This window comes from Carettochelys insculpta, chromosome 10 (genome assembly GCF_033958435.1).
Source record: "Carettochelys insculpta isolate YL-2023 chromosome 10, ASM3395843v1, whole genome shotgun sequence".
NCBI lineage: Eukaryota > Metazoa > Chordata > Testudines > Carettochelyidae > Carettochelys > Carettochelys insculpta.
This window is the reverse complement of record NC_134146.1, coordinates 40,605,635-40,631,721: the sequence shown is the minus strand read 5'-3', so window position 1 is coordinate 40,631,721 and position 26,087 is coordinate 40,605,635. Positions and strand designations below refer to the sequence as shown.

Sequence of the window (26,087 nt, the reverse complement as noted above, 5' to 3'; positions counted from 1 at the left end):
ATTACTTAGATGCCGTCCCTTCTTTCCATGCTATATTACGTACTTGCTGTATTTCCTGAATCATGCTTTCTCCGCCGTATTTGATCATCGCTCCCGTGGTCTTATAATTTCAGGGTTCTTGTTGTTCTTTAGTCATTTCACTGCTCTTTCTATTTTCTTCTTTGAAGTATTGGTCTCACTCTCGATGCTTGGCAGAGAAATCTCTTTTAATTCTTTGATTAGTCCTTCTGAGACACTCGGATCAAACTGTGCTTTGTACAGATTGGTGCACTCTCTCATCCATTGTTGTACAACCTCCCCCTTGTTCATGAGCACCTCATTATTCTCATCTTTGATTGCCATCTGCTTCAGCTGCCACTTCCTATTAATATTTTTAATTATCTTACACTTACCTCTTTATATCTTCACATTGATCCTCTAATCATTTTGCCTTATCCTCTCTGGCCGCTCTCCTTACCTCGCTACATTTCACTCCATATTGTCTTTCCACCCTCTTGGAAACATCCCTTCTGATCTTCAGAGCTCTCTTCTCTTGGACCAACTTTATTGTCTCCTGTGTAATCCACTTCTTATCAATCCTTCTGGAACAGTCTGCTCAATTGCCTCTTCTATAACTGTGGCTATCCCTTCAACTCTTTTAGCTAGGTCTTAATCTGTGCCCACATTTGTAATCTTCTCTTCAAGTGCTGCCCTGTATGCATTCCCTATTTATTCTTTGCCTAGTCTTGCCATATTACTCTTTTTTTCTTAAACTGTGTCTTATGCTTTCTCTTGATCTTGATGTTTGTGATCACTAGACTGTTGTTCGAGTCTGTATCTGCTCCTTGGAAAGTCTGGCACTGCTGTACTAATGTTACCCATCTTCTTATCAAGATCATATCTATCATGTTCTTGGACTTCCTGTCATTTGATCACCATGTCCACTTCCTATCACCCTTCTGTTGGAATCTCATGTTGCAGATCACCATCGCGTGCTCCGTAGCAAACTTAGCTCCATACATACAAGTTATTAATCACATACACATTTCAGGATACCCACAGTCAGTATTTCTTTCAATTATTATCCATCTATGTGTTAAAAGTTACATTAAATCTAATGCACACAAATCTGTGGGCTGTTGGGGTCAACAGAATGGCAAGTCAAACTGATAAAAATAACATTAAATAATGCATATGTCTTACATAGGATTCCAGTGGTTCTCAGTCCATTGACTGGAAAGGAGGGCAAAGAGCTGGTCAAGGCTACTGAATTAAACACACACACACACACACACACACACACACACACACACACACAGCAGATATACAGGCATTAATTACATGAATGCATTAAATTAATAGAACTATTTTGTATAGATCTTATTTCACTTTGGCTTTAATTTTGAATGAAGTTTCATATCCTTTTTTATCTCTTATTCTTTAAAACTCCTCCAGCATAGACACAATGTATAAATCACTTATCCCAAGATCACTTTATTTTTATTTTATTCACTTTTGGAAAGACTATAATTGATCGTGACATTTTGGACTAAAGCATGGTAGTGTGACAGATACACAGAGACATATACAAATCTAAAACATCCTTGTGGGTATCTATTCCTCTCCAGTCATAAATTTCTCCCCCACCCTCCCTCCCCCTGCCATTATCCTCCTGGTTTTCAATCCACTCTAATCAATTTGGTTTTGAAGCTGTTTGATATACAAGTATTTATGCAATTAGTTAAATGCCCTATCAATAGCGTCTCGGAGGAGGAGAATTGTCCTAATCATTTTCCACTGAAAAGCAAATGTTATCCTGCTAGCTAACCAGGGTACAGTTGTGATGGGGCTGAGGGAGAGAGGGAGAGAGAGAGGAAAAATCTCAACCAGAAGCATTTTCAATGGTTCCAATAATTTGATAAGTTAAAGGGCCAATCTGAGGCCTATGTGACTCAGTAATTGGATGGTGGGTCAGTAAGTTTCCATGGGTGTCATGAGCCTCTCCTCTCCAACTCCCAGCATGAAGGAGGAGAACAATTTGAAACCTTGATTTCTAGTCAAGGTCCCCAGGTAGACCTAAGGGTGTCAAGTAGTCATGGCCTCCATGTAATGCCAGCTCTATGGTCTACACAGGTGCCAGTGGTGTTCTGCACTGGAACAACACAACAGGTTGTTCAGACTGTTTATCTCATTTCAGTAATAATTTTTAATACAGCAGCAGCTTTTGCAGCATCTATTTTTCACAGTATCCACAGCTACATCAAATATTGTCATTAATGCTATTCCCTCTCTCTTTCTTTCCTCTCTCCATTGTAGTTTTTACCTCTGCCCATTCATATGAGCCAATGTTGCCAAATGATGTTCCTCCCCACGAGCAGAAAACAATGGTCCGATCAGGCCTCCAGCCTCTCTTGACTTTTAGCATCAAGGCTTGTATAAATGCTGTGGTAAGAGCAGTGCTACTGGCCCATTCTTGTCCACTATAACCATCTACACTGCTGTGGTGACTACCAACGATGACATATCTATCTGAAAAGAAAACAATGCCACAAATATTTTAAGTAGACTTTAACAGTACACAGTAACATACTCAATGATGCCACTGATACAGATATTTAAGTTCTGTCAACTCGAACTTGCATGTATGTACCAAGATAATATAAAACTCTCTCTACTTTACCTACACCATCCTAATGTAAGTACATGTGGCCCAATACAGAGACCAAATCAGGATGTTCATATGCTTTAAATGAGAAATCTGTGCTCTTATTAAGTTATTTAATTTGATTAATACTAAAGTACAGTGCAGAGTATTCAGCCAACGTTTTGGGTGTACTTGACAGTCTTACAAACAACCCTAATGAACAGTAACAGAGAGATAGCTGTGCTAGTTTACATACTACCAAAACAAAAAAGCAGTCCAGTAGCACTTTAAAGACTAACAAAATAATTTATTAGGTGATGAGCTTTCGTGGGACAGACCAACTTCTTCAGATCATAGCCATACCAGAACTGAGTCAATATTTAAGGCACAGAGAACCAAAAATAGTAATCAAGGTTGACAAAATCAGAAAAAAATATTCTCAAGGTGAGCAAATCAGAGAGTAAAGGGGCAGAAGCGGGGGTGCTCAAGAATTAGATAAAGCCAAATATGCATAAAAGCCCCTATAATGACCGAGAAAATTCCCATCCCGGTTCAAACCATGTGTTAATGCGTCAAATTTGAATATAAAAGAGAATTCAGCAGCCCCTCTTTCCAAGCTGCTGTGAAAATTCCTCTTCAGTAAGACGCAGACTTTCAGGTCACTAACAGAATGGCCCACTCCATTAAAGTGCTGACTGGAAGGTTTGTGAATCAGGAGTGTTTTTATGTCTGTTTTATGCCCATTAATTCTTTGTCTAAGAGATTTTGAAGTCTGTTCAATATACAAAGCATTTGGGCATTGCTGGCACATGATGGCATATATGATGTTAGCTGAGGAGCATGAGACTCTGCCCGCGATTCTGTGAATAACCACAACCACAGTCTATACAGCAGGAACACCAGTCCTGGAACTTTTCCTTGCAACAAGGTCCTTTGCCAACGTTGTCCACATATCTGTTTTGGAGATACCATCACTGGACCTAACCAGCTTATTCACAGAATCATGGGCACATTCTCATGGGTTTAGATTTAGATTGCAACCAAATCCTAACAAATACTGGGTGACAGCTGGATTCCAGATTATAAAAGGGATTTGGCTTTTTATTTTTATATTTTTTAAGTCTTTTATCCTATCCAAACTCATTCACCTGTTCTTCTTGTCAATATGCTGGAGGGCAACAGGATATATTATAGTAAATTGTCCACATATTAAATCGCCTATGAAATTAAATACTACACATTCCTGGGGGATATTTGCTGTGATTACTACCAACAAACACTTTTGAATTTGACATGCATGCTCTAATTATAAAACTCTTATCCATCACAGTGGGTTTTAACCAGAGTTTTGGTCAATGTAATATCAAGGTACATTGCTTAAGCAGAGTACAATAATGCTGTATCATGTTTTATTGAAGTGCCTGCTGCAACGTAACTGCAATATAAGCAGTTTGCAATCACATTGCACAGCTGTTTCTGTTTTGAAACAAATACATGCACGTAAATCTATTTGTAAAGCAAACTATTTCTTAGGTTATAGTTTCACTTGGTAGTACTGACACCAAATCACTAAAACATAACTGTGCAGTTTGTCAGCAAAAATTATATATATGCATACATAATTGAATATAATGAGAAATATAGTTTGTATAACTAGATTTTTGTTTTGTGTCAGGAAAAAAAAACTTAATAATATAAAGCAATGACAATGGGAAGTCCTAATATTTTAAACCATCATGAGGTTATCATCCTTCAAATGGATGATAAATTTCACCTCCTGTGTTCTGTGGGGACCCGTAGGTGCCTGCCATAATAGAAGGATTGGCTAGAATGCAATGAATACCTTTTGTCTCTCCTTCTGTTTGGTTTATGAAAGGAAGGGATAGCAGAAACAGAGAAAGTGACCTCACAGGAGATGGCAGAAGAGCAGTAGGAGGTTGAGAAAGCTGCCATGTGCCATCGTTGCTCCAGGAAGTTGCTGCTGATGGAGAGGAGCATGGACAGCAGCAGATGGTTCTCTGGAACCTACTCACTTGCCCAGACCACTCTCACCTGAGCATACACAGAAGCCCCCCAGAGGCAGCTGGCATCAGGAGCAGAACATGAGGGATAGCAGTCAGTCATACAGCAGAGGAGCAGATAGGCAGGAGCTTCTCTTGCAAATCACCTGCTGAAGTAGTCAAGGAAACAGAGAGCATGATGAAAGGAAAGATAGGTCCCAAGTGGAGAAGGAAGAACCACCATGTACCATGGAGAGTGAGGATTTAGGCAGGATTGGCAAGGACTGGACTACACAGAAAAGGTAAAATACAGATGACAGTATGTCAGTTACACCTTTATTGTGTACAGTGGCAAATCATTTACTATTTACGGTCTATAAAACCCACACATTTTATTATTTTTTAAAAATTCCCCACAGTGTTTCAAAACTAACTCACACATTTCATTTCCCCCTTATTCCTTTAACACTATGGCTGGATTTCAAATGCTCTGGGAGAGTGTTTAGGCTATGTTTGTAATACATCTCAAACTAAAAATCAAAAGAGATGGCTTGAAAATTCAGGGAGTAAAATCCATCCCTGGTTTTAGTTCTTCTGTGTAATTACACCATGAAAAAATTTGGCTTTCCCACTTTACTCATAGGAGTACCAGGGAGAATCGCATATACACCTAAGACTAAAATGAACCACATCAAAATGCCAAAGTATCAAGTGTGCCATGACAACATTGGCGAGGAAGGACAGAGCTATAATACTGACCAGGAACCCCGCTGACTTTAGTGTGACTATATGTTCTTAAAATGAGGAGGTACTTAAGTACACACATATATTATCATAAGTTTCATGGGTACTACATAGAATATTGAAGTTGATTAAAGTTTTACAAGATACACTCTGAGAAGCTGATGTTAGGGGTGAATATGTGTATTTTTTATCTGTTGTTTTATTTCTAATTTCCAACTTAGTTGGTAGATAGATTTTTTTCTAAACATGCCGTTTTCTACTGTTCAACTTTTAGCTATTTTTCCAAGAAAGCCACTTGCAAATATGCAGCAGGTTAGAACACCAAATAAAAGTTGTAGAGGAATTAAACCTGTCCTTGAAATTAAATACACAAATAGCAATTGTTTTCAATTTGCTATCAAATGGACTTAGTTCTTGAAAACGCTGCTGAATTGGGAGTGCTGTAAGCTGCAGCCATTATTTTGCTAACAGACAAGATAAAGCTCTACCCATTACTCCAGCTCAGAGCCTTAAACCTGACCTCAATGGACACCTTTTGTGACAGTGTAGTTAAATCAGCAATCTCCCTACCAAGTTTGACAACAAGAGTGCTAACCCAGGGAATTCTGATGATTGATTGAGTGATGATTCCATTTGTCCATTAGGAATTGGACTGAGAACACCGATGCTCTGTCACATGGTAGCAAACAGCCATCAGACAACAACAGCTTTCGCTACCTGCTGACAGATTGCTTTCAGCCAATGTTTTCCTGGGGAGATTCCTCTTATGTTCTACTCATAACTATCCATCCATTCTGTTATATAACTCCTAAATGGGAAGAGCTAGGACTAGTAAATTTGGTATGTAGCAAAGTCCTCTTATCATAACTTAAACCAATGTAATGGGTTGGTTGTGCCAGGACAATGGGATGTGCTTGGAATTTGATTATTCTCATAAAATGGAAAGGAATGGTCTGATAGGAGGGATAGTTATACCGCAGAGTGACCACAGGGGGCCAACAATGGGGTCTGGGACCTCTATTAACCCACCGAGACAGCAGGGAGAAGGCGGGGAGGGGGGTAGAAGTAGTGGATATCTACTATATATTTCAGAGAGTTTGTCTGTGTGCCTATCTCCCTCCCAGCCAGGAGACATACACATCTTCCTCAGCTGTGGACAGGTGCATCTCACTTGGTCTGAAGCTGCTGTGGTGAGAGAAGGTTGGGGTTGTCTTTTTCCCTGGGTCAGACTGCATAAGGAACCCCTCATCTACAGCCTCATGCCAGACCAGTGACTTAAATGAAGAAAAATAAAACTTATTTGAGTTAAGGTCCCAAGCAATTCCAGGCAATTCTTAAAATATAACATATAACAAAGCAATATTCCACACTAAAGAAGAATTATGCCTTTGCTAAGGACATATAGGATAGGTCTACACAGCAAAGTTACTTCAAAATAACAGCCGTTGTTTTGAAATAGCTATCCTTGCATCTACACAATGCAACCACTATTTCAAAATAATATTGAAATTGCAGTCGGCTTATTTCAAAATTGGCAAACCCCATTCTATGAGGAATAGCAACTATGTTGAAACAGCTATTTCAAAAGAGGGGCTGATAAGACAGGGAATAGAGTCTATGTTGAAATAAGTCATTGTGTATTCCATTACTCTATGGCTCTGTGTGTGTAGACACTGTGGCTGTGTCTACACTACACACAAATCTCAAAAGAGGGAATGTCAAAAATCTAAATCGAAACAAGGGATCTTGAAATAACGTGGCCATACACACAAAGTGGATTGCTGTACTGCACTGATCTGCTATTTCGAAAGACCCCACCAGGGTCTTGCAGGCTCTGGCCACAGGGCAACCATCGCATCCCACTCCCCGTCCCCTATGGCACCTCTGGAGCCACCCCAAAAGCAGGGACTGGTGGGAGAGGCTGGTACTGGGCCAATGGGATAAGGAAAGGTGGCTTCAGAATTTCCAAATGTCAGGGCAGACATTCATGGATCTGTGTCAGTGGCTCACACCCACCCTGCAGCACGTGGACATTCAGTCAAATGCATGGGGATCACGCTGTGGAAGCCAGACATCCCGGATAGCCACTGTTTGGTTGGACAACAATTTGGGGTAGGCAAGACCACCACTGGAGCCGTCCTCCTGGAAGTAAACTAGGCCGGGTCCTCACACCCACCCTGAGAAGGGGCGAGTGGACCCCTGGGCGGGGGGGCACTGGAGGGGTGGTGGGTAGAGGGCAGAGCATGGAGGGCCATAAGGCTCCCCACTGTGCAGGCCCACGTCAATGCTCCCCCCATCACGGGCAGTCCGAGCCATCAACTGCATGATGCTGTGGAGGGCTGTCTGCCTCGGGGACCTGGATGCTGCCCAGGTAGTGTGGCACTCCTGGCTGGGGCACCTCATGGAGAAGGGCAAGTACACCCCTGCCCAGCAGCTCTCCATGGGGGACACCACGATGCCACCATGCATAGTGGCTGACGGGGCGTATCCATTGCAGCCATGGCTGATGTGCCCTCACACAGGGCACACCACTGCCAGCCAGGACACTTTTAATCACTGCCTCAACCACACCCACAATACCGTTGAGCCTAAACGGGCACTTCCAATGCCTAAAAGCTTGGCTGAATGTCAGCCTGCACAATGTCCCCAGGGTGGTCGTGGCCTGTTGTGCTCTGCACAACATAGTGGAGGGCAAGCATGAGCGTTTTGTGCAGGGTTGGGCTATGGACAGCAGCCCTGGGTACGAGCAGCTGCCCGTGACTCCATGCCACCAGGCACACTGCGATGGGGTTAGGGACCAGGAAGCCTTCTACCAGGAGCCTCACTGACCCTCGCCCTGGCACCCTCCAGCCCACACCCACCCCATGTCACAGGCCCCCATGCACCCACCCCACATCACAGCCTGCACACGCACAGGGGACACCGGGGTATGCAACACACCCATTTACTGAACGTCTCTCACCCAACAAGCAGCACTTAAATGAAGTACACATGAACAAAAAGTGGTGTGCAGTTGTCAAAACTGGGAGATAGATATGAGGGTGAATGGGGGAGAACTATGCACCGGAGGTGGGGGCATGCCCCTGTAGATGGGGGCTGCGGGCAGGCCTAGTCCTCCACAGGGGTGGAAAGGCAGGAACCTCGGTGAGTGCAGAGGCCCCTGCCACCTTGTGTGTGGGGGCTCTGTCAGGGCTGGGATGGGGCTGGGACAATGAGGAGGTAGACTTGGGCAGGGGCTGGGGGCACCACCCTGGGGGGGGGGGTCAGGAGTGCTGCAGGGGGGCAGGGGGCAGGCTCCCCCAGCCTGCACTGGCAATGAGCCAGTGGTGAAGTAAGACCTGGGCAGCCGGGGACAGGGTGGCCAGGATAAGGGTGGTGAGTTCAGGGACAGCAAAGGTGAGGACGGCGGGTGGGAGGAGCACAGGGGGGGATAGAGTGAGGCAGGGGGTCAAGGTGCTGGAGGACCAAGGTTGCTTTGCCCCAGACCTCCTGCCACCAGGCCTTCCAGTTCCTTCTGGAGTCACTCCCAGAGCACGGCCATCTGCTACCAGATGGCAGCAGTGTGGGCCGCTACAGCTTCCTCTGGGTCAAAGCAATGGTGATGGTGGGCCCTCTGGGGCTGCATAGGCAGCGGCCTGGGTGGCAGGGATGGGGTTTCCTTGGCTGTATCTGATTGTGGGGCTGGAGTGCTGGTGCCCAGCCCTCAGAGGATGACACTGTGGAGACACAAGAGGGAGAAAGGTCACCCGTCAGTGCTGCTGCTCAGTTCCAGGGGCCCCGCCCGACCCTCTCCACCATCCCCCCCACCATCCCCCAATGCAGCATCCGCTCACCCCACCCTCCGCGGATATCCTGTGTGGCTACTGGGGCTGCATCCATGGTGTGCCTGCCAGCTGTGGTCCAGCCCCTGCATCCCTTCCCAACTGGGATGGTCAGGGTACTGTCCACAGGTGCAGATGCTCCATGCTGCTATGCCTGGGTCTGGAACGCAGCTGGGGGATGCAGCACAGGGCGCCCTCTCCCCACTCTGGGGCTGCTCAATCCACCCGTTACCTACCTGGGGTTCCAGAGAAAGATCTGGGGACACCTGCCTTGAGGGGGCCTGGCTGGAGGTGCCGGAGCTGATGGCAATGATGAGGGGGCCTTCGTCCGCTAAGTCGCTCACTGTCTTCACCACCCCAGTCCAGCTTGATGGTCCTGGCCAGTCAGGTGCCTCTGCCTCAGGGTCTGCGTTAGGGTCGGCCATGTTGACCACGGCTACTGGCTCGAGGGAGTCCTTCAGGCCAAGGAGCCAGTCCAGTTCTTAGTAATGTGGGCACCTCAGGGTGGCCCCTGCCCCCGATCACCTGCTGGCGTCCCTTGCCCAGCTGTAGGCCTGACTCATCTCCTTCACCTTCAAGCGCATTTGGTTGGCTGTGCACTGGGGGTGACCCCTCTTCCGCAGCCCCAGCGACAGCCACTCAAAGGATGTAACATTTTGGGGCTGCCCAGTGCTGTGCACTAGCACCTCTTCATCTGCCCCAAGGCCGAGAAGATCTTTAATCTCGGCCTCTGCCCAGGAGGGGCCCCTTCTCTTCTGGACCTGGCTTGCCTACTGCAACACCTCCAGCTGGGAGGAGGGGGCCTCCTGGGGGCTGATGGGGTGTGGGGGGCTTACCATCCTGGCAGTGGGCCATGTGGCGGCGGGTTCAGGGCTGCTGGAATGTGTGCTCCTAAGGCTCTGGGCACACTCTCAGCCCTGGGCACACTCTCAGCTTCCTGCACAGGGTTTCCGGGGCCATGCAGCTTCAAGAGGCTGGCCCCAGAGACCACAGAGCCCTGCTGGGGCTTCGTAGACTGTCTCACTGCTCCCTGTGGTTGCCACCATGGAGGACTCGCTATTTCAAAATAGCAGCCCCAGAGTGTCTACACTTGCCCTATTTTGAAATTCAATTTTGAAAGGGGCTGCTCTTGAGATTGGATGGGAAGAGCAATTTCAAAATGGGCACCACTTTTCACCAAAAACAATTTTGAAAGAGTCTGTTATGTGTGTGGACACTCCATGGCTTCTTTCGAAATTGGGCCCCCTTTCGAAATTGATTTTGAAACATGCGGCTAATGTAGATGCACCCTGTATTTCAAAATAGATATTTTGAAATGCATTGTGTGTGTGGCAGAGTTATTTATAAATAAACTATTCTGGGATAGCTTATTTTGACATAAGGCTGCTGTGTAGACATTCCCACAGAACTTGCTCAAAGAGAAAAAGTCAAACAATAAAGTAGTTTTTACATTTGAAAAACTAAGACATTAATATAAATGACAAAACAGTAATATCATGAATGTTTGTTAAAAAAAACAATTACTGTTCACTGTGCATAAACATGCTCTCTGCAGTGGTCTCATATCGCCTTCCTTTTAATCAAGTCTCTTTTTAATCCTCCTGAATAAAGCAAAGTTTTTGGAATTCAAATAGCCTTTTTAATTGAATATTTGTAAAGCACCCAACACAACAGGAATTTGACTCTTTATTACAATCTCTAAGATTCTGGTTACACACATCATTGATAATATTAATGGTAATAACAGTAGTCTTAGAGGTCTACTTACCAGGAAATGTAGATCCCTTTAAATACCCAATAACATTAGAAATTGTCTTGTATGTTGAGACTGTCTGAATATTTAGAGTGACTATTTGTTTTTCTGTTGAGATAAAAACAAAACAGAAAAAGGTAATATTTTGACTCATCATTTATCAGCTCTCAGAATCCTGCAGGCCCTCAGTTCCCTCTTCGCTTCTACCCACAGTAAAGAGAGGACTCCATTTACAATTACAAAACTACAGAGAAGGATAACTGTCCTATCTCACACATAGCTAATACAGCAGACTATAAATTCTAGACTCTTAAAGAGCTCCCCAGCACCATAATGTGCCCAGTTGCAGTTGCCTCTTAATAGCACAGCTGAGCCAAAATCAGTACCACATCTTTATCTGAAAAGTGCCTGAAGCAAAATAAAATGTTCTGAGGACAGATTGTTTTGTTCTGATGCTCACAGACTATTATTCTTCCAGTGTTGTATTTTTTTAAAGTTTGTTTTGAAATCTTGCCTCCTGAGCTGCCTGGAATGTTTAAACAGGGAGTGCATCAGAATACATAAAATAAAACTAACTGGTTTATCAGAAATATTTTCAAATTCAGACACCAGTTAATTCTCAAGTTAATCCTCTGGTACTTATGTACCTCAGAAACAGATGGTCTGGTTAATGACTGAAGCAGATGCAACAATGCTGAGATTCTCTCTTTGCTCATAGCAAAATAGTTTTTAAAAGTAAATTACAGGTCAAACCCTCAAAATTACTACTCAGTCCCAAATGATCAGTATCATCAATCAATGTGTTGTCATGCAAGAACTCAATAAAAATTTCCACAGAGTGCAGTGGAAGTGCCCAGTGAAGTCAGGAATGCAGTTGAACAGAAAATTCAGATCCTATTACTATATAACTACCACTGATCATTTTAACAGTGAGCCCTGTCTCATAGCTATGTTTGTGTTAGTATTCTGATTAACCTTAGCCTCTTACAAGTAGTACCATAGGGTTTCACTATGACTACTGAAGGAAAATTCCTTGGTAAGGAGAATGCCATGGTTATTTTTGATGCTTTGTCAAAACCTCAAAGTTTGCACAGTAATGAATAAAAACAGAACTGGTTTTTACAAAATACAACTTGAAGAATACCCTATGGTATACATAGTGTTTGTTCCTTTTAAATTATGTTGATTCTTTATGAATTATCCCCAAGGCCCAATTTTGGATACAAAATTATTATAGAACTGAACTGCCCACTTGATTTAAAGCATTTTCAAGCCTGAACTATTTGACTTCTTTGTTCTAATCTTACAGCATTTAAACGTGCTATTTTTTTATTAGTTCTCAAGTCAACAAAACTTAAATGTTAAGTCCCATAAAAAACAACTAAACATAATCTTATGCTTAAGTGCTTTTCTGAGTCCAACTATTGATACTGGCTAATGAGACTTGAACTGGAAATAAAGCAATGTGAAATTTTCTTCTGGCAAGAGATATGTTCTGAACAGACATACTGTACACTATTCCAGATTGAAGTGGCTTAAACTTAATGGTTTAGTACACCTGACAAAAAGGCTCCAGGGAGTTTCTATGGAGCATACAGAAAAAGTAAAATCTAATTTCCTTTAAACAGTTCTGACAACACATCTTGGTTCCTGATGCTACACGTCTGATGAAAGTCTTTAAAGGTCTTGACAACATTATCTTGTTTCCCTAAATTCTCTGGGAAGCTACAAGAGGATTTTAGCTTAATACCACTTGAAATACACTTTAAGTTTATTGAACCCATAAAAATCATTTCAGAATGAAAAGAAAATAAAGCGATTTATTGGTACTAATATTTCTGGATTATTGTTTTTTCTTTTAAAGTTTTCTTGACTTGAAACCTGCTAATTGTTACCTAGATAATATACATAACCTTTTATTCTTATGTTTATACCTCACCCTCCCAAATAAAGACGAAAGTGCTAAGCACTTTTCCGTTGAATATAATGAGAGCTGTTTTTTCTTCAGCACTTTTGAAGATCAAAGTCACTTATTTAGACTCTAAAATAAGGATTAGGCTTCAATTTTTTAAAGAAAATCTTGTCCCAGGTTCACATGGACATTGGTTAGAGAATATATAGTCCCAATTTTCAAATATGTTGACCAGATAGGATTCATAAACCCTTTATTAGATGTTCAAATTGCCACTTAGGCACAAAAATGTCAGTCTTTTATGCCATCCAGGTGCTTAGTGGGATTTCAAAATGTACCTCGATACCACTACTCTGAGCTGTACTCACGCGAGAACGTTGTGGTTGACGCAGCCCTCGATGCCGTTGAGCTCCTCCCAGTAATGGAGGAACTGGATCAAGAACCAACTGTGGATGAACTGAAGAGAGCCATCGACAGCATTGCAGCAGGAAAGGCCCCTGGTCACGATGGTATACCACCAGAGGTAATCAAATGTGCCGCGGACACACTCATGGAACCCCTACATGAGCTACTCTGCCTGTGCTGGAAAGAGGGTGAGGTTCCACAGGATATGCGTGACGCTAACATTGTAACTTTGTATAAGAACAAAGGAGACAGAAGCGACTGCAACAACTACCGTGGAATCTCCCTCCTAAGCGTCACTGGTAAACTGCTCGCTCACGTCATCCTTGGCAGACTCCAGAAGATTGCTGAGAGGGTGTACCCCGAATCGAAGTGCGGATTCCACGCAGAGAGGTCTACCGTTGACATGGTCTTCTCTCTAAGGCAGCTGCAGGAGAAGTGCAGGGAGCAGAGGAAGCTACTCTACATAGCCTTCATCGACCTGACCTAGGCCTTTGACTTGGTCAGCAGGGATGGTCTGTTTAAACTGCTCCACAAGACAGGCTGTCCTCCACAGTTTCTCAAGATGATCCAGTCGTTCCACGAAGACATGAGAGGAACCATCCAATATGACGGCACATTATCATATGCTTTCAGAATCAGGAGCGGCGTCAAACAAGGATGCATGCTTGTTCCGACATTGTTCGGGATCTTCTTCGCACTCCTCCTGAAGCATGCCTTTGGATCTTCAGCAGAGGGCATCTTGCTGCACACAAGATCTGATGGGAAACTCTTTAACCTTGCAAGGCTGAAAGCTAAGTCTAAGGTGCGGGAAGTCCTCATCACAGACATGCTGTTCGCAGATGATGCTGCTGTAGTGTCTCACACAGAAGACCAGCTTCAAAAACTGGATCAGTTCTCCAAAGCGTGCAAGGACTTTGGGCTTACCATCAGCCTAAAGAAGACAAACGTACTCGGTCAGGATGTTGCTGAATCCCCGTCAATCAGCATTGACAACTATACGTTAGAGGTCGTCCACAAGTTCATTTACCTCGGGTCCACCATCACTGACACCCTGTCATTGGACACTGAGCTAAATAGGAGGATCGGAAAAGCAGCCACAACTCTGTCCAGACTCAGCAAGAGAGTGTGGAATAACAACAAGCTGTACGCTTACACCAAAATGTAAGTCTACAGAGCCTGCATCCTCAGCACCCTCCTTTATGGCAGCGAGACTTGGGCCCTGTATGCCCGCCAGGAAAAGAGGCTGAACGTCTTCCACTTGCACTGCCTCAGGCGCATCCTTGGAATATCATGGAAGGACAGAGTGACGAACACTGCCGTCCTCGAGCAAGCTGGAATCCCAGCCATGCACACCCTCCTCAGGCAGCGTCGACTCCGCTGGCTTGGCCACGTCCGCAGCATGAATGATGGAAGGAATCCAAAAGACATCCTGTATGGTGAGCTAGCCTCTGGCAAAAGACCTTCCGGATGCCCACAGTTGCACTACAAAGATGTCTGCAAGAGAGACCTCAGAGAGGTAGACATCGAGCTGGACAACTGGGAAGAACTAGCAGATGACCGCAGCAGATGGAGGCAGGGGTTACACAAGGGCCTTCAGAAGGGCGAGATGAAGATCAGACAGCTAGCAGAGGAGAAGCGAGCGCACAGAAAGCACAATAAGGACTTGCCAGACACCCTCTGCAAGAGATGCAGCAAGGACTGTCACTCTCGTGTGGGCCTTCATAGTCACAATAGAAGCTGTAAATGAAGTCCTCAATTGAAACTTTAAAGGGCACGATCCATAGTCTATGCAGACTGAAGGATGCCTACCTACCTCAATACCTAAAACTCACTAACAATGGAGCTAGGTACCTAGATGCTTCTTAAATATCACTAAGTGCCTAAATACATTTACAAATCTGCTATCAGTTTTAGTGTGGGATTTGAAAATTTTCTTAAGGCATGGAAGTTTGAAAATTGAGCCCTTTCAGGCAAAATTCTTCTCCAAATACACTAATTAGACTTGGTTAAGACAGCAGGATGAGGTTTAGAGATATGAGCAACAGAATAAATGAAGAAATGGAGCCTTAGACTGTAATATTTTGCAAATCACTCAGTGGTGTTGCAGGAGTCCACTTGTGTGGAATAACTAACAAAAGCAACCCTGGACCAGGGATTTTGCTGCAATAGGGAGATCAATGCCCTCGTGCTGGCATTCCAGTCCCTGGGCTCTCCTCCCAGCTGTCACTCATGGGATCCCAACCTTCACTGGTTCCACAGCTATTGTTCAGCCATAGGCTGCTGTTTCCTGGCCCCGGGGGCCACCAGCTCCCATCCCCAGCCACACACTCCTCTGCCCTGGGCCATGGTTTCACCAGGCCAAACCTTCCTGCCCAGTCCTAGCATTGATCTGCTCTTGTTGCCACTCCCCAGCCTGGGTTGCTGGCTTCCCTGCCCCAGCCACTGCTCCCACGGTGAGGATCTCTCACTGCTGCTCCCAGGCCCAAGCTCCCTGGATGTTGCTGGCCCCACCCCTTGCCACCAGCCCAGCTGTGGCTACCCAGCCCTGGGTCCCAGCTACTGGTCTAGATGGCCTCTCCCAGCCCCAGGACTGTCTGGTCCTGTGTAATCTGGATGTTGCTACATGAGACAATCCTGGATTTTGGTTTCTCTACCTGCACACAGCTCCTGGGAAATCAATGGGAGCTGAGCATGATTTTTTCCTTGAATCACAGAAACTTGAAAGAGAAGATAACAGCCCTGGGAGACTAGAGAAGGGCTAACAGAGCACCCATATGTAAAGGGGAGTGGAATGGGAATGACAGACCTGATTTCTTTGCCTTAGAAGGCTACTAACTAGACTAATGTATAAAACATTCAGTTTGTGAATATCTGGAAGATGAAGAGGGTAACCAATAGCAACCCACATGTATTTATCAAGAACAAGTCATACTAAACCAGCTCAATCACCTTCTTTGACAAGATACAGTATTTATTGGACAGGAGAAATGTAACAGACATAACAGATCTAAACTTCAGCCAGGTTTTTGACACAGTCCCACAGGACCATTTGATAAGTAAGATGGAATAAGGCAGGCTCAACAGAACATAAGTGGATAGATAACTGGTTAAACAACCGCTGGCAAAACACAACTATCAATGGAATGATGGCAGTTTGTATGGAGGTCTCAATAGATGTTCCATGGGGATTTGTTCTGGATGTGGTATTGTTTAACATCTTAATTAATTCCATAGATATTAGCATAATGAGCATACTCATCACAAAGCTGGGGGGTTACCAATATTTTGGGGATGGAGCTAAATTTCAGAAGGGATCTTGATGAGCTGGGGAATAAGACAACAAAATAAATTCAACATGGGCAAATATAAAGCGATACACTTAGGCTGTGTCTACACTAGCTCCCAACTTTGAAGGGAGCATGGCAAGTAGGGTGTTAGGAGATTATTAATGAAGTGCTGTGCTGCATAAACTTCAAAGTGCCAGCTTGCATGTAGCTGCGGCTAAACCGTGGGTACTTTGAAATTTTGAGGAGTAAAGGGACTTCTAAGTAGCCCGAGCACTTCAAAGTACCCACGGTTTAACACTTCAAAGTTGGTGCAGGGGAGAATTAGCTTAATGAAGTGCTGCATATGCACCGCAGCTCTTCATTAATAATCTCCTGACACCTTACTTACCATGCCCCATTTGAAGTTGCGAGCTAGTGTGGACACAGCCTTAGTGAAGGAAAACCAAATGCACAAATACAATAAGGGGACATGGGGGCTGGATTGGTAATAGAACTGCTGAAAGGGATCAGGGAGTTGGGGTGGATCACAAACTCAACATGGGTTAGCAGTGTAATGCAAAAAAAGGGCCAATGCAATTTTAGGTTGGATTAACAAGGGCACAGCATGCAATTCACAGGAAGTGATAGTACCATGCTACTAGGTTCTGGTTAGGCCTCAGCTAGAGTTCTTTGTCCAGTTTTGGTCACTGATGAATAAAAAGGATGTAGAGGAACTGGAAAGGATCCAAAGGCAAGTGATAAAGATGACCAAAGGGATGGAATGCAAGCCATATGAGCAAAGGCTGAAGGAACTGGGTAAGCTCAGTTTGGAAAGGAGGAGATTTAGGGAGGTATGATCACAAGCATTGGCGCCTTGAAAGACTGTCATCCAAAATGATGGGGAAGAGTTGTTTTCTTCTGGCACAGAGGACAGGACTGTGATGGAGTGGGGGGGGGGGTGCATGTGTGAGTCAGGCTGGATGTCTGAGGCAAGCAGCAGCTCCCAGTGGCTAAGGATGACCCTGGGGCTACAACTGGCAGGTAACACCTCTGCCTGAACAAAGAGCAGGGAGGAGCTGAGCTGGGTTTTGAATCGGGGGCGGCAGTTAGAGGCTAGGAAAAGGGAGAGCTGGAAGGCAGCCAGCCTGAGGACGGGGAAGCTACACCCCAGAGGGGCACCCCTCGGGGTCTTCTCCCCAGGACAGGTTGGAAGGACTGTCTCTGGCTGCTATGCTGTCGCTTCTGTGAGAAACTGGGCATCTGTTGCCTAATAAACCTTCTGTTGTACCTGCTGAGTGAGAGTCACTCCTGCCAGCGGACAGGGTGCAGTGCAGGGGGACCCCTGAACCCCATCACAAGGACAAGAGGCAATGGGTTCAAATCACAGCACAAGAGACTTAGGAAGTTTTGCCTGGGATTTAATCTAAGTCTAAGAACAGTGGTAAAATGGAACAGACTGCACTGGGAGGTTTTAGAAGCTTCTTCACTGGTGGTTTTCAAAAAGAGCCTGACTAGACAGTTGTGATGAATGGCTGAGACACAACAAATCCTGCATATTGGCTGGGGGTTACATAAGATGACCCCTGAAGTCCCTTCTAACTCAGAGATGAGAAGAAGATAAGCATTTTCAGTCACAATTAAAATGAAATTTAAAGCCAAGCACAATGCTATACATAATGGTATGGTGTTTCAAACAACACTGAGTTCTATCTGGGTATTTAGCCCCACGCTACATTTGCAATACTGCAAGCCCCAGGCATTCAAAAATCGCAAGGCAGGCCTTAAAATATAATGAGATAATACAGTTAGGGTATCTTTAATTTGCCTTTAGCTTTCAGAGCCATTTAGGCTCATATTTTCAAGTTCCACAGCCAAAAAGGCTTATTTTTGCCTGAAAGTCTCACAACATTATCTGTCTCCAGAGGGTGGAGCTTTAAGAAAATGTTATATATTGCAAGACTTAAGGTTCCAAGAGTTTACAGAATGGCACTAAGGATGTAGATGTATTATTTACATAGTTCAGGAGACCAAATTGGATACAGTATGCTTATTTCACACAATTGATATATGAAGATGAATGTAGATTGATGTATCATATTTTGCATACATTCAGGTGCACTGATGTGGGAGAATAAAGGGGACAGCTGCCCCAGGGCCTGGGTATTCAAAAGGACCCAGGGCTCCTGCCTGCCACTGCTGCTACTGCAGCAGCAACCCCAAGCCTTTTAAATCTCTGCCAGAGATCTGGGTGTTGTGCTCCAGGCAGCATTAATGGCTGGCAGTAGGGGAACCTGGGATGGTCTGGGCAGCACTCAGAGCTGGCTGCACCCACCCCCACCCCTTCCACCCAAAGCTCTGCCCACCTTGCCAAGGGGTGCCTGGATATGCTGTTACGTACACTAACATGATACACACACTTCAGAAATTGTGCCTAACAGCACATTTTCCATCATTAAATTACAATACTTCACCTACATTAGACATTTTTGCAGGAACAACGCACAATAAAAACTGCATCATAACTGCCATAGTAGAATTTCTGGTTAGCAGCTTTTTAAAACCAGTTTTAAATGCAAAAATATATTTCAATTTGCTCTTAGTCCTTTTGGGTATCATTTTCAGCAAAGAATTGGCCCATTCCATGTGTTAAATCACATTCTAATCAATTTCAAATATGTCTTTATAAACAAGGAAACACGGCTCTTTCATCTAAACTTGGATATTGATGCTGGTCAACAAGTCATCAAACTATTGCGTATTAGATAATTTATGGACTGCATTGCAATTCTGAAAAAATAATTGTTGCTTAACAATATATCAAACCGCACATGCAGAAAACTGATACTGCATATACTGCACTGTACAAAATGCTAAGTACACTGCACATATATTTGTGCGGCAACTTGTTTTGATATATGTGCCAGCAATAAAAAGCTGCATTTCACTCTCTTTTCTCATGCTAGTGATAGATCATCTGAACTTAGGCTCTTTTTCAAATCTAATACAGCTCTAATAATTTCCTCAGTAGTCTTTGACTGAACAGCAAACAAATATGGTCCAATTTAAATCCATTCCTTTATTACCATGTACATTCGTAACATCTGGGGTTTTCCAACCATGGATTGGTCTCAAGACTTGCATAATTGGATTTTTTTTTTTGCTGCTTGATTGAATCCTGTGGACCTAGACTAAAGAGACCAGTGATAAAATGATTTATATGGAAGACTTTTTGCGTATAAAGCATTTTTGGACCTTAGTACTTAAAAGCAACTCTAAGAAGGGAAGACTGATGTGGTATGGAACAGATGTGTCACATTGAGAAAATTGTGACATTCAAAAGTAATTCATATTAAATCTTGCTATATCTGCTCTTTTGGCAGAAACGAGGATGTTATTTTTTCTGAGCAGCCTCGGTGGTAAGGTGAACTTTTGTTCTATTTTTAAAGGGACAGCCCTGTATTTAAGTCCTCCTGCAGGTGTCCCAACTTTTGGTGGATCCTGCTGCTAGCTGGATCTCTGCTCATTACTAACCTGCAGTGAGAAGCTGGGCCCAGAGGCCAACGATGGGGTGGACATGCAAGGCTGATGATAAGGTGAAGCAGGAGCATATGAGGCATGATAAGGTGAAGCAGTAGCTGGCTCTCAGGCAGTGGGGCTCTGTCCCCCATCCTGCTTCTACCTGGCACTGACTGCAGAGGTTCATGAATGTGAGTAGGTGCTAGGTGGTAGCTTGTTACATGTCACCTCTGCTTCCCACCTATCAACCCTTCACATGCTTCCCCTCTGTTGCCATCTTCTTGAGTTGCCCCTTCAACCCGCACCCAGGCCCACTGCTCCTTGATATCCCCCATGGTGGGGCACATCCCATGCCTACAGGTGTGCCAAGAACCAGTCCCCCGTCACAGCAATGAGCTCCTCAACAGCCCAGCCAGAAAGCTCTTTCCTTCCTGTATGGCCTGTGGCTCAGACCCCAGGAAAGCCCAAGGTGCTCTGGCCTGGGGTGATGGACAGGAAGAGAGAAACCCTACATGTGCAGAAATCAATCTGCCCCTCAGCTAAACTCTGGAGTAGTAGGAGGAGAGGAGCAATTTCCAGCCTGTTCATACCCCAAACCTGCAGCAGCCCTTGAGACAGAGACTTAGCACCCTCTTCAACCTCCCGTACCTCCATATACTCAGCCCTGGGTCTTGCACGGTCCTCTAGGCACCCTGTTCTGCTGAGCCTCCTTGCTGACTGGGTGTGCGGAAGCCCCTGCAGTCAGACACTCTGGGACCCTGGTGCTTAACCCTCTCTTTCACATGCTGTAGCCAGGGGGCAGGAGATGACTGGGTGATGATGGTGGTCAGTTGCAGCCTGAAGATGTTAGCTGACTTTTGACAGCATGTGGGCAGGAAAGGACAAGCTGTTTCCAGTCACACAGGAATGGTGGTGAGGAGGGAAGAGACGAGTTCTGCCAGATCACCCCTTCCTCCCTCCCCAACTACAGCTGGAATTGTCTCCTCTTCCTTCCCTCCCACACAGTGCCAAAGGAAATACAATTAATACACGAAGAGAATATAATTACTATGTCTTGGTCTTTATAACTACAAAGGTGGAGCCCTATAAGGGTGATCTTTGAGGAAGAAGAGAAAGAAAGATACTATGATAAAATACTATAATATACGATGATTAAGAATGAGTATCAGTAGCATACAATTTAAGATTATTTCATTCTATTAACTGCTATGAAATAATGAGGTTTCCATTTCAAATAGTTACAAGGCAGCAACAACCAAGTACACTCGATCCATCTAGACGTGGTAACTAACATGCATCATCAAGCTCCCTTGTGGCATTTTCCATCATTTGTTCTTCTAGATTTATAGCATAATGCTCATGTACTTTGTCAAGAAATGACAAGGTTGTTTGCATATTGATATAATTGAGCGATGGCATAGTCGACATTATTAAATAATGTTCTTTCTTTCTCCTTGACAGACAGCAAGCTCTGAAGGAGAAACACATATCTTCATATCAGAGCATGCCATTCCGCTGCCGAATGAGAGGATACAAGCGTATCTTTTAATGATTTTCTTCCCAGTCAACTCAAGGCAGGCCGGGTTTGATCTACTGCAATGTCTGGCAGTGCCTGCAATGCCATGCATCTAACTAAGTGGGTGTTTGCCCATGAAAGTTTATGCTCCAGTGAATCTATTGACTATAAGGTGCCACCGGACTTCTCACTGTTTTTGCAGATACAGACTAACAGGGCTACCCTCTGATACTATTTGTCTTGGACCAATATCTTATAACAGTGGAATTAAAGGATTGTGTGGATGTAAATCACAGTAGAATGACCTTTTGGCATGATGAACTGTGTGGCACTAAATTGAAACAGAGTTCAATAATTCTTTTAAATACTCTCAATGCAGTAAACTCTCTTATAACCAGAATTCAATCAACCGGTACTCTCAAATAACTGGCACTGCCACCAGGCACTGTCCTGGTGACTAAGGTTCTTCTTCCAGGGGTTGAGGGGGTGCTGCTTCCAGGCAGCAAACAGATCCCATCCTGACTGAGCCTTCGATATCACTTCCCTTTCTTAAGCAGGGACTGGTGGTGGGACACGGATGGGGAGCCAAGATGAGGCTGCCGCATCCACCTCTCCCCACCTCTCCCTGGGGCCTGAACCACTTGAGGCTGCTGAACCCCTGCAAGTTGGGTGGCTGGTGCAGGGGGATCCAGGCCCTGCCCCCATGCAGAGTGCTGGCTGGGGCAGGAGCCTTGGAGAGCTGCTTATCCCTGGCAGTGAGTGTGGCAGGATGGGTGGCCGGAGCACAAGGAGGCAGCATGGGCCAGGGCCTGTGCCGCTGGGGTTGCTTATCCCCAGTTGAAGCAGCACTCCTGGGGCCGGGCTGCCAAGGGCTTCAGGGAGGGGAGTGCTGCCGTAGTGTGGGCCCCGCAGTCAGACAAGTGGTGCAGAAGGGATCCTCTCTATTATCCACAATATTTTAATATCCGGCAACCTCTTGGCCCCAAGGCTGCCAGATATGGAAGAGTTTACTGTAATTTCTGTTAAAAATAGGTCACAAAAAAATTTTTTTTTGAGTGTGTGGTAGTGGTTAGAATAGGGTGCTAGTAGTCTTTGTATGCCTAGCTCTATTATTGACACACCAGTTGGTCTTGTTCAGATTACTTAATCTACCAGTGCTTTAGTTTACCATTCTGTAAAATCAGTATAAAGTCTATGTCAATGCAAGCAACATTACTAAGTTAAGCATGTAAAGCTTCTTGAGGCTCTCTCTACACACAAAAAGGGAACAGTGTAAACAATGTAAGTATAGTTGTGAAGTATACCCCTCCCCGCCTAATACTACTTAGTGTGGAGAGAACTGTACTGGGAATTGTGATTATCCCATTACAGTTTATTCCAGTAAAATTAGGAGAATAAAGTATAATGATACAAGGCATATTTCTGCAAGTATAAATGCATTCAGAAAGGGGTTGTACCAATTTAACTATTTCAGTAAAAAAAAAAAAAAATCAACCCCCTACTCAAAGTTAAAGTGGTACAAACATTCTGTAGATCAGGCTTAATGCAATAAATGGTCATCTGGATTAATTTCTGATCTGCAGAAGAGAGCAATTTTTTTCCAGTTCCCATCAAATTAAAACACACACACACACACACTTTTTGATGGACACATCCACAACTCTATCATTATTTATCATTTCAGCAGCAAAAGGGTGCATAAGAAAGCTAGTGTACAAGGTGTATGGAGTAATGTTTTCTACATTAAACACATCCAGAAGTTCACCAAAGATGTGAGAAGTGTTGGTATAGGATGGAAGTTAAATATCTACTTCTCTTGTGTGAATGTTTTGAGATAAGACTAAAGGACTTTGTCTTGCTTTTAAGACTCATGCATATATCCAGAGACACCTGTGATGAATTCATTTTACAAACCACCACCAAAACAGGCTTACATCCTACATACAGTAATATAATGTTGGGCCTGCGGCTACAAGACTCAGAACTTCTTGAGTAGTTGCTTAAAGCCAGACGATGTATCTTTCAAAAATACATCTTTTATGAAAACACACCATACAAGCATTTCTGTAAAAGCAAATGAAGACTGTCAATACATAGATCAAAGTAGTCCAAATGCACTTCATGTGAGAAAGACATCTTAACACATCACTGATGCTTACTTTGTAGAAAACAGATATGAACTAAATAATACAAAAGATGGCTCAGCATTGAGAAATACTACAGCTGTGCTGAAGACAGAAATATGATAGAACCCATAGCATTAATATGGTAGTTTTAAATGCTTCAATCATCTCCTTAGTTGTCCAACAAGAACTAACAAACTACACTGCATCATTAGCAACATCTCCAGGGTGACCATGCACAAAGTCAGGGGGATTTTTTCCATCAATAACAGGAATTAGACTATAATGCTTTGTACTAAGAGACTTCATAGCCCTGTCATGTGGCTTATATAACCTGAATCTTAGCAAATGCAGCGATTACTGACGATGAATGCCTTATTTTTAAAATGACTTTTTTATAGTACTTCACAGCATTTTGTTTTCACTCAGCTTCACCTTAGCAGCACTTCAGAATGTAATCTACAGACCCTTTTCATAGCCTGTTTATAAAAAGCTGTTAGCAGAAGATACCTGCAATCAGACAAACCTTTAATTATACCCATTTACCCAGAACATATTTGAAGTACTTAAGGACCACTCCATAATAAATGGAAACCATCATCACCTGTCACTGGCAGTTTGAGAAGGCTACACCCATCACTTTTGTGTCTGTTGCCCGGTAAAAGAATAAGTTGTTTTACTAGTAGTGCAGATATCGGTTGTACTAACAATGATGTAAGGTTCGAGCGGTTCTGTCTGTAGTTTCCATCTGAGAATGAATAAAAGAGAGCAAACAACAACTGAGTATATAAAAATTAAAAAGGAAAAATATTTTCAGAGTCAGTTTATGATACAACACAAAGCCAACATACAGTTTGTGATACAATGGACTCACCCCTACAATGAAAAGTTGCATTTAGATTCTCAGCTATTACTTTGCACTTCCATTAATGACATGATTTTAAAGTTTTTCAGTGAAGTAAATTACATATAAACAGTATAGACTTTGGAGTTGTAATTTCAAAAGAAATAAATCCCCAAAAGAGAAAAACAACTGCAGCACATATTATTTTTGGTAGGGATTTGAAACCAGGGGGCATGTAGTACAAGAAATAAAAAGTACCAAAAGAATTACGAAGATTCCATGGTTATCTTTATCAGTCAGGAATGAATGAAATGATACAAGAGTATCAGGTGGCAAAACAGACATTAAACCCAGCATTGGATTCCAGAGCAAGCAAATGAACAGAGAAATGAAATTATAATGCATTTTAATATATTTTGAAAATCAGTCTTGCACAGATTTTTAAATTACACAAAAATAGCGAAGTGTGGTACCAGCATTTGTTGACGAGCAAAAGACTTACATTACTATACAGAGCTAGGATTTTACAAGAATTCTGAAAATAAAAGATACAAAGTAGACTAAACTGTATAGAACAATAGAGTCATAATAATAGTTTGACTCAGACATCATGTTGTCTTGTTGTAAGGACACCCATTTCTTTTTTAAAGACCAAATCCTGACCCTTTCATTCACACAAATGGGAGTTTCATATGACTAAAGTGAATAGGATTTATTCTCTAAATGCAAATTTGTTTTTGTGATGTAGGGGTGAAGGTTCATCTTAGGGATTTCTGACTGATTTCTTATGGATTCATGCTGAAAAAATGTCAAGAGAGAGAAACATAGCTAAAAGCAGAATCCTGCAAATACAGCTCCAAGTTGAACCTCTCTAGTCTAGTGTCCTGAGGACGTGACCAGTGCCAAACCAGATAATCTGTCAAACCACAAGAAGTCAATATTCTATCTGATGAAGAGGGTCTTTGCGCATGAAAGCTTATGCTCCAAATTATCTGTTAGTCTATAAGGTGACACAGGACTTCTTGTTGTTTTTGAAGATACAGATTAACTTGGCTACCTTTTTATTTTTATTCTATTACTTTCTCTTTATTTTTATATCACTGAGGTGAATAAACAGAACAATGATAATATACACGGTATAAACCTATGGCTAGACAAGGCTTATCAGTTCTCTTCATAAAAAGTGCTAGTATTGTTACACAATTTTGCTGTATTGGCACAAGGAAAAAAGTAGATAAAGCATTTAAAAAAACATGCTTGCACTTAGCACCATTAGCAGCACTTCCACTGACTGCTGATCTCTTAGAAGAAAATTAGGAGTAATTTAGAGCTAAATAAGTGCACAGAACACTGAGCCAGGACTGGTGGCCATAAACTTTATGGGGCCATGGAAAACTTGGCCATATCCACAATGAGCGTATATCCAGCTAACTAACTCTGCTGGACCAGAGATGTTGCCAGACTAGAATGTGCCAGACTAGAGAGGTTCTACCTATACAAAGAATAGGGAAGTAGTAGCATAAATCTATTCATATCAAAAGGCTCACGTCAAATTTAAGAGTCT

The 26,087-nt window shown here is 43.5% G+C and overlaps 1 protein-coding gene across 1 annotated transcript in view; it reads right to left on the bottom strand.

Moving 5' to 3' along the window:
* Nucleotides 1-26,087, bottom strand: part of NAALADL2 (N-acetylated alpha-linked acidic dipeptidase like 2) — a 962,837-nt gene that overhangs the window by 237,614 nt on the left and 699,136 nt on the right. Inside the window, exons 11-13 of the mRNA XM_075004140.1 lie at nucleotides 24,284-24,427; nucleotides 10,957-11,049; nucleotides 2,303-2,508 (exon numbers count right to left, since the gene is read on the bottom strand). Coding sequence (XP_074860241.1) covers nucleotides 2,303-2,508; nucleotides 10,957-11,049; nucleotides 24,284-24,427 — 443 coding nt within the window. The remainder of the gene's footprint in view (nucleotides 1-2,302; nucleotides 2,509-10,956; nucleotides 11,050-24,283; nucleotides 24,428-26,087) is intronic.